The 14,366-nt window shown below is 41.4% G+C and overlaps 1 protein-coding gene across 2 annotated transcripts; it reads right to left on the bottom strand.

Moving 5' to 3' along the window:
• Positions 1–8,983: 8,983 nt before the first annotated feature.
• Positions 8,984–13,183, bottom strand: LOC115140793 (gastrula zinc finger protein XlCGF57.1-like). 2 transcript variants are annotated; one of them, XM_065007932.1, is made up of 4 exons: positions 12,951–13,183; positions 11,807–12,166; positions 11,659–11,728; positions 8,984–11,252 (listed from the first exon to the last, which is right to left on the bottom strand). In XM_065007932.1, the coding sequence occupies exons 2-4, from the start codon at positions 12,110–12,112 to the stop codon at positions 9,829–9,831; spliced, it is 1,800 nt and encodes a 599-aa protein (XP_064864004.1). In that variant the 5' UTR covers positions 12,113–12,166; positions 12,951–13,183; the 3' UTR covers positions 8,984–9,828. The 2 variants fall into 2 exon arrangements, with proteins under 2 accessions (XP_064864004.1, XP_029534999.2); XM_029679139.2 differs by having other exon boundaries at positions 11,659–12,166; positions 12,951–13,181.
• Positions 13,184–14,366: the final 1,183 nt, after the last annotated feature.

The following is a 14,366-nucleotide window of genomic DNA, read 5'->3' as shown; positions in this document are numbered from 1 at the left end:
TAGCGTATCTAGCACTCTCTTCCCGGCTTCGCCTTTTATTTGTTTATTCGTAAAAGTTTATCTTTGTTTCTCCTTGTTTCCTTCCCGTCCTCTTTCTCTCTTCTGTCTCTCAACCTTTCCCTTTCCATCACATTGCTTGATTTATTCTCCTCAGCAGTCAACATTTAGATATTGATTTGATTCTTCCTCCTTCTCAACTGTTCACACTGAAATGAATGATTAGCCTAAATCCCTCTCGAGTCCAGAGGGGAAGTTCTTTAGAAATATGAACACAGGCATAGACATACATGGGGGTCACAGTTGATAAGGCCTCTGCTTAGCCCACCCTGAGGGGGTAAGACATGTCCGGATAGGAGGACTGATGACCAATGTCTCTACTAGTGATATGACCAGTGCACTCAACCCATCCTGATATCTGTGTCTCTATTTCAGACCCCACATCTGTTATTGTATGATCTTTAAGAAAAACTGCCTGAGCACAGAATAATGAAATCAAAACACAACACACACAGTCAACAACCCTCTGGTAAGAAACACACCGTGTCAATATTAATCATACTGACAGAAAGTCGAAATATGGCATCTGCCACACGCCATCTTCCCTCTCTCCTGTCTTTCTTTGTGGAGGAAGGAGAGATGGAGGGAAAGGCAGAGAGGGGGAGGTTTGGGGTGAGAGAGGAACGGGAAGGTGCTTTCAATGGAGGAGTTGGAGGGTCAGTGGAGAAGAGGGGAATTTGAAAGTGAAGGTATATGAGGTATAGGCCTAATGATGTATAAATGGTCTAGTTGCCTTGGTAATGTTTAATGTGCTAGTTTGAGTTACAGTGGGGAGAACAAGTATTTGATACACTGCTGATTTTGCAGGCTTTCCTACTTACAAAGCATGTAGAGGTCTGTAATTTTTATCATAGGTACACTTCAACTGTGAGAGACGGAATCTAAAACAAAAATCCAGTTTATCACATTGTATGATTTTTAAGTAATTAATTTGCATTTTATTGCATGACATAAGTATTTGATCACCTACCAACCAGTAAGAATTCCAGCTCTCACAGACCTGTTAGTTTTTCTTTAAGAAGCCCTCCTGTTCTCCACTCATTACCTGTATTAACTGCACCTGTTTGAACTCGTTACTTGTATAAAAGACACCTGTCCACACACTCAATCAAACAGACTCCAACCTCTCCACAATGGCCAGGACCAGAGAGGTGTGTAAGGACATCAGGGATAAAATTGTAGACCTGCACAAGGCTGGGATGGGCTACAGGACAATAGGCAAGCAGCTTGGTGAGAAGGCAACAACTGTTGATGCAATTATTAGAAAATGGAAGAAGTTCAAGATGACGGTCAATCACCCCTGGTCTGGGGCTCCATGCAAGATCTCACCTCGTGGGGCATCAATGATCATGAGGTAGGTAAGGGATCAGCCCAGAACTACATGGCAGGACCTGGTCAATGACCTGAAGAGAGCTGGGACCACAGTCTCAAAGAAAACCATTAGTAACCCACTACGCCGTCATGAATTAAAATCCTGCAGCGCACGCAAGGTCCCCCTGCTCAAGCCAGCGCATGTCCAGGCCCGTCTGAAGTTTGCCAATGACCATCTGGATGATCCAGAGGAGGAATGGGAGAAGGTCATGTGGTCTGATGAGACAAAAATTGAGCCTTTTGGTCTAAACTCCAGTCGCCGTGTTTGGAGGAAGAAGAACCCCAAGAACACCATCCCAACCGTGAAGCATGGAGGTGGAAACATCATTATTTGGGGATGCTTTTCTGCAAAGGGGACAGGACGACTGCACTATATTAAGGGGAGGATGGATGGGGCCATGTATCGCGAGATCTTGGCCAACAACCTCCTTCCCTCAGTAAGAGAATTGAAGATGGGTCGTGACTGGGTCTTCCAGCATGACTACGACCCGAAACACACAGCCAGGGCAACTAAGGAGTGGCTCTGTAAGAAGCATCTCAAGGTGCTGGAGTGGCCTAGCCAGTCTCCAGACCTGAACCCAATAGAAAATCTTTGGAGGGAGCTGTAAGTCGGTATTGCCCAGCGACAGCCCCGAAACCTGAAGGATCTGGAGAAGGTTTGTATGGAGGAGTGGGTCAAAATCCCTGCTGCAGTGTGTGCAAACCTGGTCAAGAACTACAGGAAACGTATGATCTCTGTAATTGCAAACAAAGGTTTCTGTACCAAATATTAAGTTCTGCTTTTCTGATGTATCAAATACTTATGTCATGCAATAAAGTGCTAATTTAATGACTTAAAAATCATACAATGTGATTTTCTGAATTTTTGAAAACCTGCAAAATCGGCAGTGTATCAAATACTTGTTCTCCCCACTGTAATTCAGTAGGAAAGGCCTCAACATAATGCTAATGGCATCCAAACTAGGGTTAATAGTGTAAAAAGCATAGAAGGAAAATAACCACAACGCAGTAAATACATGTTTTGTTTGGTTGATGTGGAAATCCCTTACAAGACACTTCCCTTTAAGAAATGAAGTGATTGAAGGCCAAGGTCTGAGGTTCAACAAGTCTCTAAAATTGAGATCCGAAGCCTGTCTGTCTTCAGAGTTAGAATGACATCAGGATCTACACATTGTCAGGAATTACACTTGTCAGAGCTCAAACAATATAGAACACATTCTCTGTCCCTCTACATTTCATCAGTCTTCCTGTTTCCCATGCTGCCCCAAATACATCCACTATCCTCTATTTATCCCTCAATCCTCTCGTCCTCTCCCATCTGCCTCCTCCAACTTCCCCTCTCCCTCTTTCTCCCTTCTTCTTTGGCTATACGGTGGCCACTTCTGTTGCCGCTCCTCCTTGCTCCTTTCCTCTACCCTCCTTTCTGCCCCTCTCTGTCCCCCTCCTCCCTCTCTCCCTTTCCCCTGTGATGAATGAGTCTGTCTGCTGGGTGCAGTTCATATTTACTGAGCAGGGGAGCGCACACTGTCAGTCTCTCTCACCATCCACATTTCTATCCCTCCCTACACAGACAGAGGGAGCAAAAGGTTACATGGGGATGGAAGAGGAGGGAGGCCACGGTCAGAGAGCCCGACAGCAGCGGCCGCGACAGATGCTAGCTGGATGGTACAGCTGGACAAGCCCATAATCAAGCAAAGATAAAGTGGTTAGCAGTTCCTGTTAGCGATAGCCCTGGAAGTCCTCACTACATACAATACATGTCCTGACTAGGAAAACCTCTGGAACCATATAGGCTATATAACTAAGGCCCTGAGTTTTTCTAGGTCAGATCTTCAAAACACAGGCCCTATCTATAGGCCTACATGCCAGTGTGTGAAACAAATAATTGGCAGAAATTGTCTAGGACAGAGGTTGTTATACTTTTTCAGCCTGCCCAGCAAACCAAAACTGTTTCTGTGAAAGTTCCCAGAACATTTGTTAGGTCGTGGCAAATGTTCTTATAACATAGAAACTGTCCAGTCGTGCTGATGACTATAGAATGTTTGTATAAAACATTCACCTGATGTTGCAAAAATATTCCTAGAACACATTTAATCTGTTCTTTAAAAGGTTCCCAGAATGTTTCATTAGGTCTATAGAAACAGTCTGGTGAGAACATTATGGGGATATCACAAAATATATGTTCTCAAAATACAGTTGTGTGGTTGATTCTACCAGTTGTGTGGTTGATTCTACCAGTTGTGTGGGTGATTCTACCAGTTGTGTGGGTGATTCTACCAGTTGTGTGGGTGATTCTACCAGTTGTGTGGTTGATTCTACCAGTTGTGTGGGTGATTCTACCAGTTGTGTGGTTGATTCTACCAGTTGTGTGGGTGATTCTACCAGTTGTGTGGTTGATTCTATCAGTTGTGTGGGTGATTCTACCAGTTGTGTGGGTGATTCTACCAGTTGTGTGGGTGATTCTACCAGTTGTGTGGTTGATTCTATCAGTTGTGTGTTTGAATCTTTTATGGTGCAAAAAACATTCACCTGATGTTACCAGAATATTCCCAGAACACATTACATCTGTTCTTTAAAAGTTCCCATAATAATGTTTTGGGTAATTAAAAAAAAACAAAAAACATTTTGTTATCATCTTAACATTAGATAAAACCATAACTTGAACTTGATGGGAATGTTCTGGGACCTAAATGAGAAATTCAGTGTTTTCCATGGGCCCAAGCTCATAAAAACATGCCCCCTTAAAAACCCCCTTTATGGGAACTTTTATGCAATTTTATAACAATTTTCAGCAATTCTACTAATTTTGCCATGGGATGGAGTGAAATCTTTTCAGTTTTAAAGGTAGACTCAGAGATATGACGTAGATGCAGAAGGTAAACAGCATTGTGGGTCTGTGTGCCCTCCATGCCCAGATGGTATTCAGCCTTGATTACTTCAACTTTAGATAAACTGGCTAGATTAATTTACCATGTAAAAATTGTTCGATGACATGACTAATTGAGTGACTGTCAGTGATTGACATAACAAGACGAAAACTGCTGAGGCACAACCAAATTTCAAAATTAAACCTTGTGTACTATTCTAACTCTCAACAGTAAGTTGAGAGCCCAGAGGGAGTTCCTAATAAATGTAAAAATATATAGGCTATATATATATATATTTTTTACTCTGACATGTCGCGATCCACCATTAACATATCAGTGGCCCACTTTGGGTCGCGACCCCACTTACATACCCACGTTGTTCACCAGCCTCCTCATAGCACTCTTTACCAAACAATTGAGTTGTTTTTTTCCTTCTTCTTTTGTGTAAACCAATAGTTTTAGGCGTCTTTGGACTTGTGAGAGAGTGAAGCGAAATAACTATTACCAGCTGCAGCCTATACCAAAGCCCCCCCAAAATACCCAGTTTCATCTACGCCTACACACCAGCGCGTCTCTCCAGAGTCTAACGGGATGTTTTGACCCGTATTCTGACCCCTTCATGAATGAGAGGAGTGGATGCGGGCCTGGTGGTGCCCAAAGGGACGGGCCGAGAGCGGCTCCAAAGCCCCCATAGAGCCACCCTCTCTTCCCACACACTGACCTCCAGGGCCAATGAGAGCCAAAACCACCGTACCACGACGACACCGGTGACATCGAAGCACCAACACGTACAATGTGTTCCTCTGCCAAATTGACAAAAATATAGACAGTAAATACGAGGAAAATTGGATACCTCAAATTACATCACCGAAAGAAAATCCCCCCAACTGGACTTTTATAGGATCCAATATGAGGTAATTCAATTTTCAGACTGCAACCTAAAAGACTACCAACTGTCTGTCAGGGGGACAGATTTAAAATGCTTTTGCCGTTTGTCTTTGGGATGTCGAAGGCTAAATAAATGTTTGGTTTCATGTTTCGATTTGTTGATGATTTGCAGTAGTATCCGCAATACTACCATCTATATTGTACTGATGAAATATAATGTCATTGCAGAGTCAGACATTCATAGAGTATACTGGAGCACCATAAATACAATGTATTTGAGGCTGGGGAAAGATAATGGATGGAAAATAAGAGCCATAGAGAGAAAAAATATATTATTGAAGGGAGGGAAGAGATGCATCATGCCATAATTATGTGAATATTATAGAAAATAGGACAGAATGTAGGAGAGAGAGGTTTGTCATTGGACACAATGACTGGTTCCAAAATAGGAAACACAAAAGCATTGGCTGTGTTGTCTCTCTCTACAGGTTCTAAAAGTAGTTTTAGACGAAAAAAACTGTGCTAAATAAAAGGGATGTATTCCACTTGTGGCATGTAACACTGATCAACATTATAGATACAAGAATACATGTAACACTGATCAACACTATAGATACAAGAATACATGTAACACTGATCAACATTATAGATACAAGAATAATAACATGATCAACATTATAATACAAGAACTGATCAACATTATAGATACAATAATACATGTAACACTGATCAACACTATAGATACAAGAATACATGTAACACTGATCAACATTATAGATACAAGAATACATGTAACACTGATCAACATTATAGATACAAGAATACATGTAACACTGATCAACATAGATACAAGAATACATGTAACACTGATCAACATTATAGACACAAGAATACATGTAACACTGATCAACATTATAGATACAAGAATACATGTAACACTGATCAACATTATAGATACAAGAATACATGTAACACTGATCAACATTATAGATACAAGAATACATGTAACACTGATCAACATTATAGATACAAGAATACATGTAACACTGATCAACATAGACACAAGAATACATGTAACACTGATCAACATTATAGATACAAGAATACATGTAACACTGATCAACATTATAGATACAAGAATACATGTAACACTGATCAACATTATAGATACAAGAATACATGTAACACTGATCAACATTATAGATACAAGAATACATGTAACACTGATCAACATTATAGATACAAGAATACATGTAACACTGATCAACATTATAGATACAAGAATACATGTAACACTGATCAACATTATAGATACAAGAATACATGTAACACTGATCAACATTATAGATACAAGAATACATGTAACACTGATCAACATAGATACAAGAAAACATGTAACACTGATCAACATTATAGACACAAGAATACATGTAACACTGATCAACATTATAGATACAAGAATACATGTAACACTGATCAACATTATAGATACAAGAATACATGTAACACTGATCAACATAGATACAAGAATACATGTAACACTGATCAACATTATAGATACAAGAATACATGTAACACTGATCAACATTATAGATACAAGAATACATGTAACACTGATCAACACTATAGATACAAGAATACATGTAACACTGATCAACATTATAGATACAAGAATACATGTAACACTGATCAACATAGATACAAGAATACATGTAACACTGATCAACATTATAGATACAAGAATACATGTAACACTGATCAACATAGATACAAGAATACATGTAACACTGATCAACATTATAGATACAAGAATACATGTAACACTGATCAACATAGATACAAGAATACATGTAACACTGATCAACACTATAGATACAAGAATACATGTAACACTGATCAACATTATAGATAAAATAATACATTATCAAATGGAATAGAGACCTTCTGATTCGGACATTCTGTGCTTATCTCTAGCTTGTGCCATTTAACAGCACTCAAGCTCTTCCTCCTGCCTGCCCCTAACTCAGAGACGGAAAGATTTCCTCCTGTATTCCCTGGCTGAAGCATCCATCGACAGCTAGCGGTTTCCCCCTGCTGCCCCGAGAAAGGAACTGCTTGTCAATTAGGACCCTTCAGTAACAATTCACGGGTGAACTCATCTGCATTAAGGCAGTTCTGGATTTCAAACTATGACACATCCGGCCATTACAGTACTAACCATAACAGAGACACACACTCACTCAACATATCTTCACACTAACACCTTTATCTGTGAGGCAGGATGCATTCTCTGCTGCTGCCCTGTGTGTGTACTCTGTTTTATTCCCCCACCACAACCCCTGATCATATTTGTCCATCTTCCTGCCAAACCAATGGAACATTCTAAATGTGTCTGCTGCACAATCCATCTCAATTTTCTAAATCTATTAACTTTCTTTGTGTGGCCTGCCTCCCCTAACGCCCGATCTTTAAAAACCGTGGTTGTTCAACAATTATGATAACTGCAACAGGGGAATTAGAAGATCCAGCCCATTTATCTCCCGGCTCCTCCTCTGCACAGACATGACGCGGCTAAATGAAAAATGGACACGGTTTAAAACATATTGATTCCAGCTTTAAACAAAGGTACACTCAATATTATTTAGCTCTAAATACATCTATGCCCGAGTGGTAGTTACAGCTACGTCCTCGTAATCACAGACGTAAAAATAATAGAGCAATTCCCTTTGAATTGACCCAGACAAGCTTGTTTGGGACCCTAGTCCAAGTGATGCATATTCAGGCTGTAAATTAATGTGTGAGTAAGGTTCCCAGGTGATGACGGTCTGGCTTACTTTAGGATACTATTAGGGACAAAAGTGTTTGTGGTCCTCAATGACCTGAGGAGTGGATTTAACACAAGTTCAAACGATGCAAGTGATTTCAAGAATGCACAGCAGCAAATAGCTTAGTGCCTTTGAACGGGGTATGGTAGTAGGTGCCAGGCGCACAGATTTGTGTCAACAACTACAACGCTGCTGTGATTTTCTCACTCAACAGTTTCCTGTATGTATCAATAATGGTCCACCACCCAAAGGACATCCAGCCTACAACAGTGGGAAGCATTGGAATCAACATGGGCCAGCATCTCTGTGGAACGCTTTCGACACCTTGTAGAGTCCATGCCCTGACGAGTTGAGGCTGTTCTGAGGGCAAAAGGGGGTGCAACTCAATATTAGTGTATATCAGCAGAAAGGAAGAGGTGAAGCGAGAGGGTTCACTCTCACAAAAATCTGTCCAAAATAAGCCAATGCATTTCTATGGGCTTAAGCTACCGTCCCGTGGGCTACCTTCCCGCCTTTGGGAAACTACTCCGGGCTGAGACATGAGCATCTCATCATTATATACAGATCTTTCACTTAAATCTATGGTTGTCTAGCAATGACCAACAACCAATTTGACAGAGCTGAGGCAAATGTTGCACAATCACAGGCGTGGAAAGCTCTTAGAGACTTACCCAGAAAGGGTGTGAATACTTATGTAAATGAGATATTCCTGTATTTAATTTTCAATACGTTTGCAAAAAGTTCTAAAATCATATTTCACTTTGTCACTATGGGGTATTGTGTGTACATGAGTGAGATTTTTAAAATATTTTTTAAATCAATGTTGAATTCAGGCAACAAAATGTGGAATAAGTCAAGGGGTATGAATACTTTCTGAAGGCTATATTCATTCCTAGCATCTATTAGGCTTACATTGTACAGAAATGTTAAGCTTCAAAACAAAACACATCTACATAATAAAATAATATATCAATATACCATTTTTTGAAATAATTTATTGCATTGTGCAAGGTTTGGTTAAACAGCCTTAACATTGTTCATATGTATTAGTCAATGTAATGACTTAGTAGATATCAAGTCATTGACACTTTCTTATAATAACAGTTTCCTAATCATTTAGAATAAATACAATGTAATTAATCAGTTATAACACTATTTATCAGACAGCAAGATAACACTACTATTTATCACACACACCAAGACAACACTATCAGTTAAAGTAGGTTATAGGTTCAGTACATAGGCTGTATAAAGAGTATTTGTTTCATGTATGTACTGCAGAGACCCAATCTGCTCACCTTCATAAGAAAAAAATTGTCATCATACATTCAGTAAAATAGTGTCAAGACTTTAGATATAGTACAGAACAGAGATAATTCACTCAAAATAGTAACTGACGTCTACCTTACTTTATTGCGCTATAATCACATCTTGACGTTTTGATGAATCATCTACATCTAACGCCATGGTAATTGGGAAAGTATATACATTTGTATTTTGTCGTGAACTATCCCTTAAATGTCCAGAAAACAAATCTGAAACTGCATGCAAACTAAACTCTGCCCAACATCTAGCTGTATCTAGTGGAGTGTCAATGTCTGGAGCTCTTGGACCTTTGAATTGATGCTTCCTACAGCTTGTTTGTCCGCTGCATTAGTCAGCCAAATACCCCCCTCCCCCCACCACCTCAGTGTTCTGGTGAAATATGGCTGATCCCCCAGGTAAGGGCTACACATTGGGAGTAGTGGAAAGGGTGAGTTACCCCCATAAAGCAATGAGTTTGAGAAATGCACGACAGTCAGGCAAATCATTATCATCAATCAGCGACACTGAGCCAGGTGAACAGAGAGGTGGTGGGTGCGAGCGAAGGTCCGGAGGCAGCGGGGGCAGGAGTACGGTCTCTCCCCAGTGTGGGTCCTCATGTGAGTTTTAAGGTGGCCGACCAAGCGGAAACTCTTGTCACACTGCTGGCAGGGAAAGGGACGTGAGCCATTGTGGATCCTCATGTGTTTGCCCAGATCCCCTGAAGAGGTATAACAGCCGTGGCAGACAGAACATTCATACGGCTTCTCTCCAGTGTGGGTGCGTATGTGTTTTGTGAGATCTCCAGACTGAGCAAAGCTTTTGCTGCACTCCGAACAGACGTATGGTCTCTCACCTGTGTGAGTGCGCTGGTGGTTCTTCAGATGTTCCAGTCGAATGAACTGCTTGCTGCACACTGTGCAGTGGTAAGGCCTCTCGCCGGTGTGTGAGCGCATGTGTGTCTTCAACGCCCCAATGTCTATCACCTTCAGGCCACACTCCCCACACTGGTGGCCTTTCTCATTGTTGTGGATCTTTAGGTGAAGCCTCAGGTTTCTCTTGATGGAGAAGTCTTTACCACACTCTGTGCAGTGAAAGGGTTTCTCCCCTGTGTGAGAGCGTAGGTGAATGGTCAGACTAGACTTGTATCCAAACTGCCGGTCACAGTGGGAGCAGGAGTACTGCTTTTTGCCAGAATGAGTGGTCATGTGACTCCTGAGACCCTTCATACGGGCAAAATCCTTCCCGCATTCCTGGCATTTGAATGCCTTAACTCCAGAGTGTATCAGCAGGTGTTTGCGTAAACTGCCGCTCTCAGAAAATCTTTTGCCACACTCCTTGCAGGCATAAGGCTTCTCTCCGGTGTGAATGCGCATGTGAATGTTCAGGCTCTGAGGACTACAGAGGATCTTGCCACACTCTGAGCAATGGAAGCCGACATCCAGACAAACCACAGGCTTAATGTCCTGAGGTTCAGTGCCCTCTGGTTCGTGACACTGGTGAGGTCCCAGTCCCCAACAATTCTTGAAGCTCTTCCCACAATCGGCACAACTGAGGTGTCCATTGGTGCTGACAACAGCCATTTTGTGTGAAAGCTCACAGTGGTTTTGCAGACTGCCCAGGTACCTGAATCTGCGGGCACACTGTGGGCAGGTGTAGAGTTTCACCGAAACCCTGTGGGGACGGGCAGGTTTCCGGGGAGTGGCAGAAGGGTGGATCTGGAGGGTGTGGATGCTAAGCAGCCGTGGGGTTTGGAACATGAGGCTACAGTGGAGGCAGCTGTGTGTTGGGACCGTCTCTGTTCCACTGCTCTTTGAAAAACTGTTTCTCAACATGGCCAGATACTCCTTCTGGTGGTTCCACTTGATGTGCTTCTCCAGGAAGGAATGGTCGGTGAAGGAGATGGTGCAGTATGTGCAAGGAAAGAACTGAGGAGAAGAGACTGAGGGAGAGTGGTAGAAGCAAGGGTTGAAAAAGACAAAGGGAGAATACTAGATGGTTATAATAAGAGTATTTTTGACCTGACTCGTTTTATTGTTATTATTGCTATTGACTGATGCACTGCATAGTTGAGGGCGCTAGCGCATTTCACTGCACCTTTTATACCTGCTGTAAACTGTGTATGTGACGAATAAAATGTGATTTGATTTACAGAAGAGAGACATGAAAACTAAAATAAGAAAGAATATAATTTCAAAAGTAAAAGAGAGTAGTCCTATATTTTCATGATGAATCTTAAATTCAAAGTCGATATCAAATAGCCATTTAGCCTAGTCAGTCAATATCAAATATTCAAGCAAATTTTAAGATTGCACAGATTTTAAAGATGGGTGTGTGTGTATGCGTACCTCTGTTGCTGTCAGTATCCCTCCTGTCTTCGGTGTCCTCATCTGTGTTTTCTTCACCCACATTCTCCTCCTTCATGAAACACACTTGAGTTTCTCTCTTAACCACCACCTTATGTATTTCAGAATCAGAATCATACTCCGCTTTTACCTCTACTGTTCCTTGGCTAATGTAAACGGAATCTGTTTCAGTCTTGGTTATGACGGTTCCAGAATCCTTGTGGAGTGCTCTAGAATCGAGGGAATGACTCTGTACTTCAAAGTCTGCTGGTTCCTCTTTAATTTGGATGGAGTTGGAAGTTACCCCTTTAGTGTTGGGAGAGGGAGCTTGGCTAATGTCTGGTTCTTCTCTTTTGCAGTTAACATCATCTGACTGTGTTTCACACTCCGTTTTGATGGGGTCTCGATGGTGTTTAGACCTGATTTTGTGTTGTTTTTTCGCAGATTTGTTCTTCATCTTGTTGACTAGTGTGTCTCTGCTAAGGTCAACACCTTCCCATTACCTTACATTCTGTGGAGAAAAGACCAGGTTTGATTGAACATCACCCTTATTATTATTATTTGCCTACCTCCTCATGCCTTTTGCACACAATGTATATAGACTCACTTTTTTTTCATTTTTCTACTGTGTTATTGACTTGTTAATTGTTTACTCCATGTGTAACTCTGTGTTGTTGTCTGTTCACACTGCTATGCTTTATCTTGGCCAGGTCGCAGTTGCAAATGAGAACTTGTTCTCAACTAGCCTACCTGGTTAAATAAAGGTGAAATAAAATAAAATTACAGAGAGCTACCAGGTATCATAATAACCCATCCAACATGTAAAAAGTAAGAAACCCAAATTCTGCATTAGCTATGCTGAAGTCTGGTTTAGTAACACTCTCAATAGCCTACTACTTCATAGCCCTTCATTGGGGCGGCAGGGTAGCCTAGTGGTTAGAACGTTGGACTAGTAACCGGAAGGTTGCAAGTTTAAACCCCCGAGCTGACAAGGTACAAAGCTGTCGTTCTGCCCCTGAACAGACAGTTAACCCACTGTTCATAGGCCGTCATTGAAAATAAGAATTTGTTCTTAACTGACTTGCCTGGTTAAATAAAAAATTACACCGCATTATCATCATTACCACGGTCAAATTGATAGCATGCAGTGTAACTTTTGGTTACAACCGAACTAGCTATATTTTTACGCCGTCGTTGGGTAACCTTTATACGCTTGCATAGTTGTAGCAAGATAGCCTAGCGTGTCTTTTAGCTAACGTTACCAGGAAATGCTACTTTGTAAGATTGTCACCCACCAAATGTAGTTATCTTGATTATGAAGACAACCACGAGAGGAAAAAGTTGTGTTTCTCGTATAAATGCTCACGGGAAAAAAAAGCAAGCTAGCAAAGTTTTGAAAATAGCTTTGCTAGCTACCTTATTTCTGATTGTTGTCATCTGAAACAGAGACGGAAGAGGAAGCGAGACATCCCACTCCCTAATTGTTCTGGTTCATCTACAGTCAATGAACCAAGCAGACCAGACCAAACTGCTAATGCATTGGAGAGCCACCACGTTAAGCAGACCGGAACTGAACATTTTATTTCAATGATCACCGGCCTGAGTGGGACATCTTTATTTATCCACCATCTTTGACCGGAAAGACGCTGCATTTCCTGGATTGTTAATGTCACGAAACCTGACCAATCAGGCAAAGGTCCCTGGGTCATGTGCAAAGATGAAGCGACTGATTCATTCTCGCCAAAAAGTATCTGCCATAGAGAACGATAGAAGCCTCTAGTGGCCAACAGGATGAATTAGCATGGCCAGCACAATTGAGGGATTCCACCATTTTAATGTAGCCAACTGGGTGGGATTTACAACTTCATTGGCTGATCACTCCTAGAGACCCTGTTGCAGTCATGTCCAACCAGGCCATCAGGAGGGATCAGCCAATTGTGAAGAAGAAAATTGACCACCTCAAAATGGAGATTACCGCAATGTCGCTGCCCATGCTGTCACAGACACTATAATCACAGATAGAGCAATGAGACAGATATTTTACTGGATGTGAAGCATCCGGTTGGCGTTTCTACGCACTACAAAATATGGTGAAGAGATGAAGACCAGTGGCCAGCAGTAGGAGAAGATGGAGCGAGATGGATATTGTCCAACATTCTGCAAATGTTCTAATCAATGAAACATTTTATCTCCATACAGTTTTCTGTTTCCAAAACTAGAATCCGTAACAGTGGACTGCATTTTGTAGACTTGACCCTTTGCCAAAGTTTTACAAAAATTGTGTTGTTTAGGAGTGCAAGGGCAAATTGAGTTATTACACACGCACACTTCACAAGGTAGGCGTTCCCTAATGGAAATATGCAAATAAATGCTAGAACGTGCCAATAGAATCTCACTAGCTCGCGCTTAGCTCTGCCCACCTCCTTGCTTGTTCTGCCCACTACGATGAATTTGCTCCCATTGGAAACGACAGGCTCTGGTCTATCTTGGATTAGTTATAAAAAAACATTTGCTGTAATAGCACATATACAAAGATGAGTCTTCTATCTATCTCTATGTTATCAGCACAGAAATGAAACAGTTAAAAGTACACTACATGACCAAAAGTATGTGGACATCTGCTCATCAAACATCTCATTCCAAAATCATGGGCATTAATATGGAGTTGGTTCCCCTTTTGCTGCTATAAGAGCAACATCTAGTGGAATGCC

Source organism: Oncorhynchus nerka, linkage group LG3, assembly GCF_034236695.1.
Source record: "Oncorhynchus nerka isolate Pitt River linkage group LG3, Oner_Uvic_2.0, whole genome shotgun sequence".
Taxonomy (NCBI): Eukaryota; Metazoa; Chordata; class Actinopteri; order Salmoniformes; family Salmonidae; genus Oncorhynchus; species Oncorhynchus nerka.
This window is presented reverse-complemented; position numbering and strand designations above follow the sequence as displayed.

Coding starts and splice junctions, on each gene's coding strand:
- LOC115140793 (XM_029679139.2), bottom strand. CDS start 12,112: ATGAAGAACAAATCTGCGAAAAAACAACACAAAATCAGGTCTAAACAC. Junction 11,253..11,658: donor GGATACTGACAGCAACAGAG/GTACGCATACAC, acceptor ACTCTCCCTCAG/TCTCTTCTCCTCAGTTCTTT.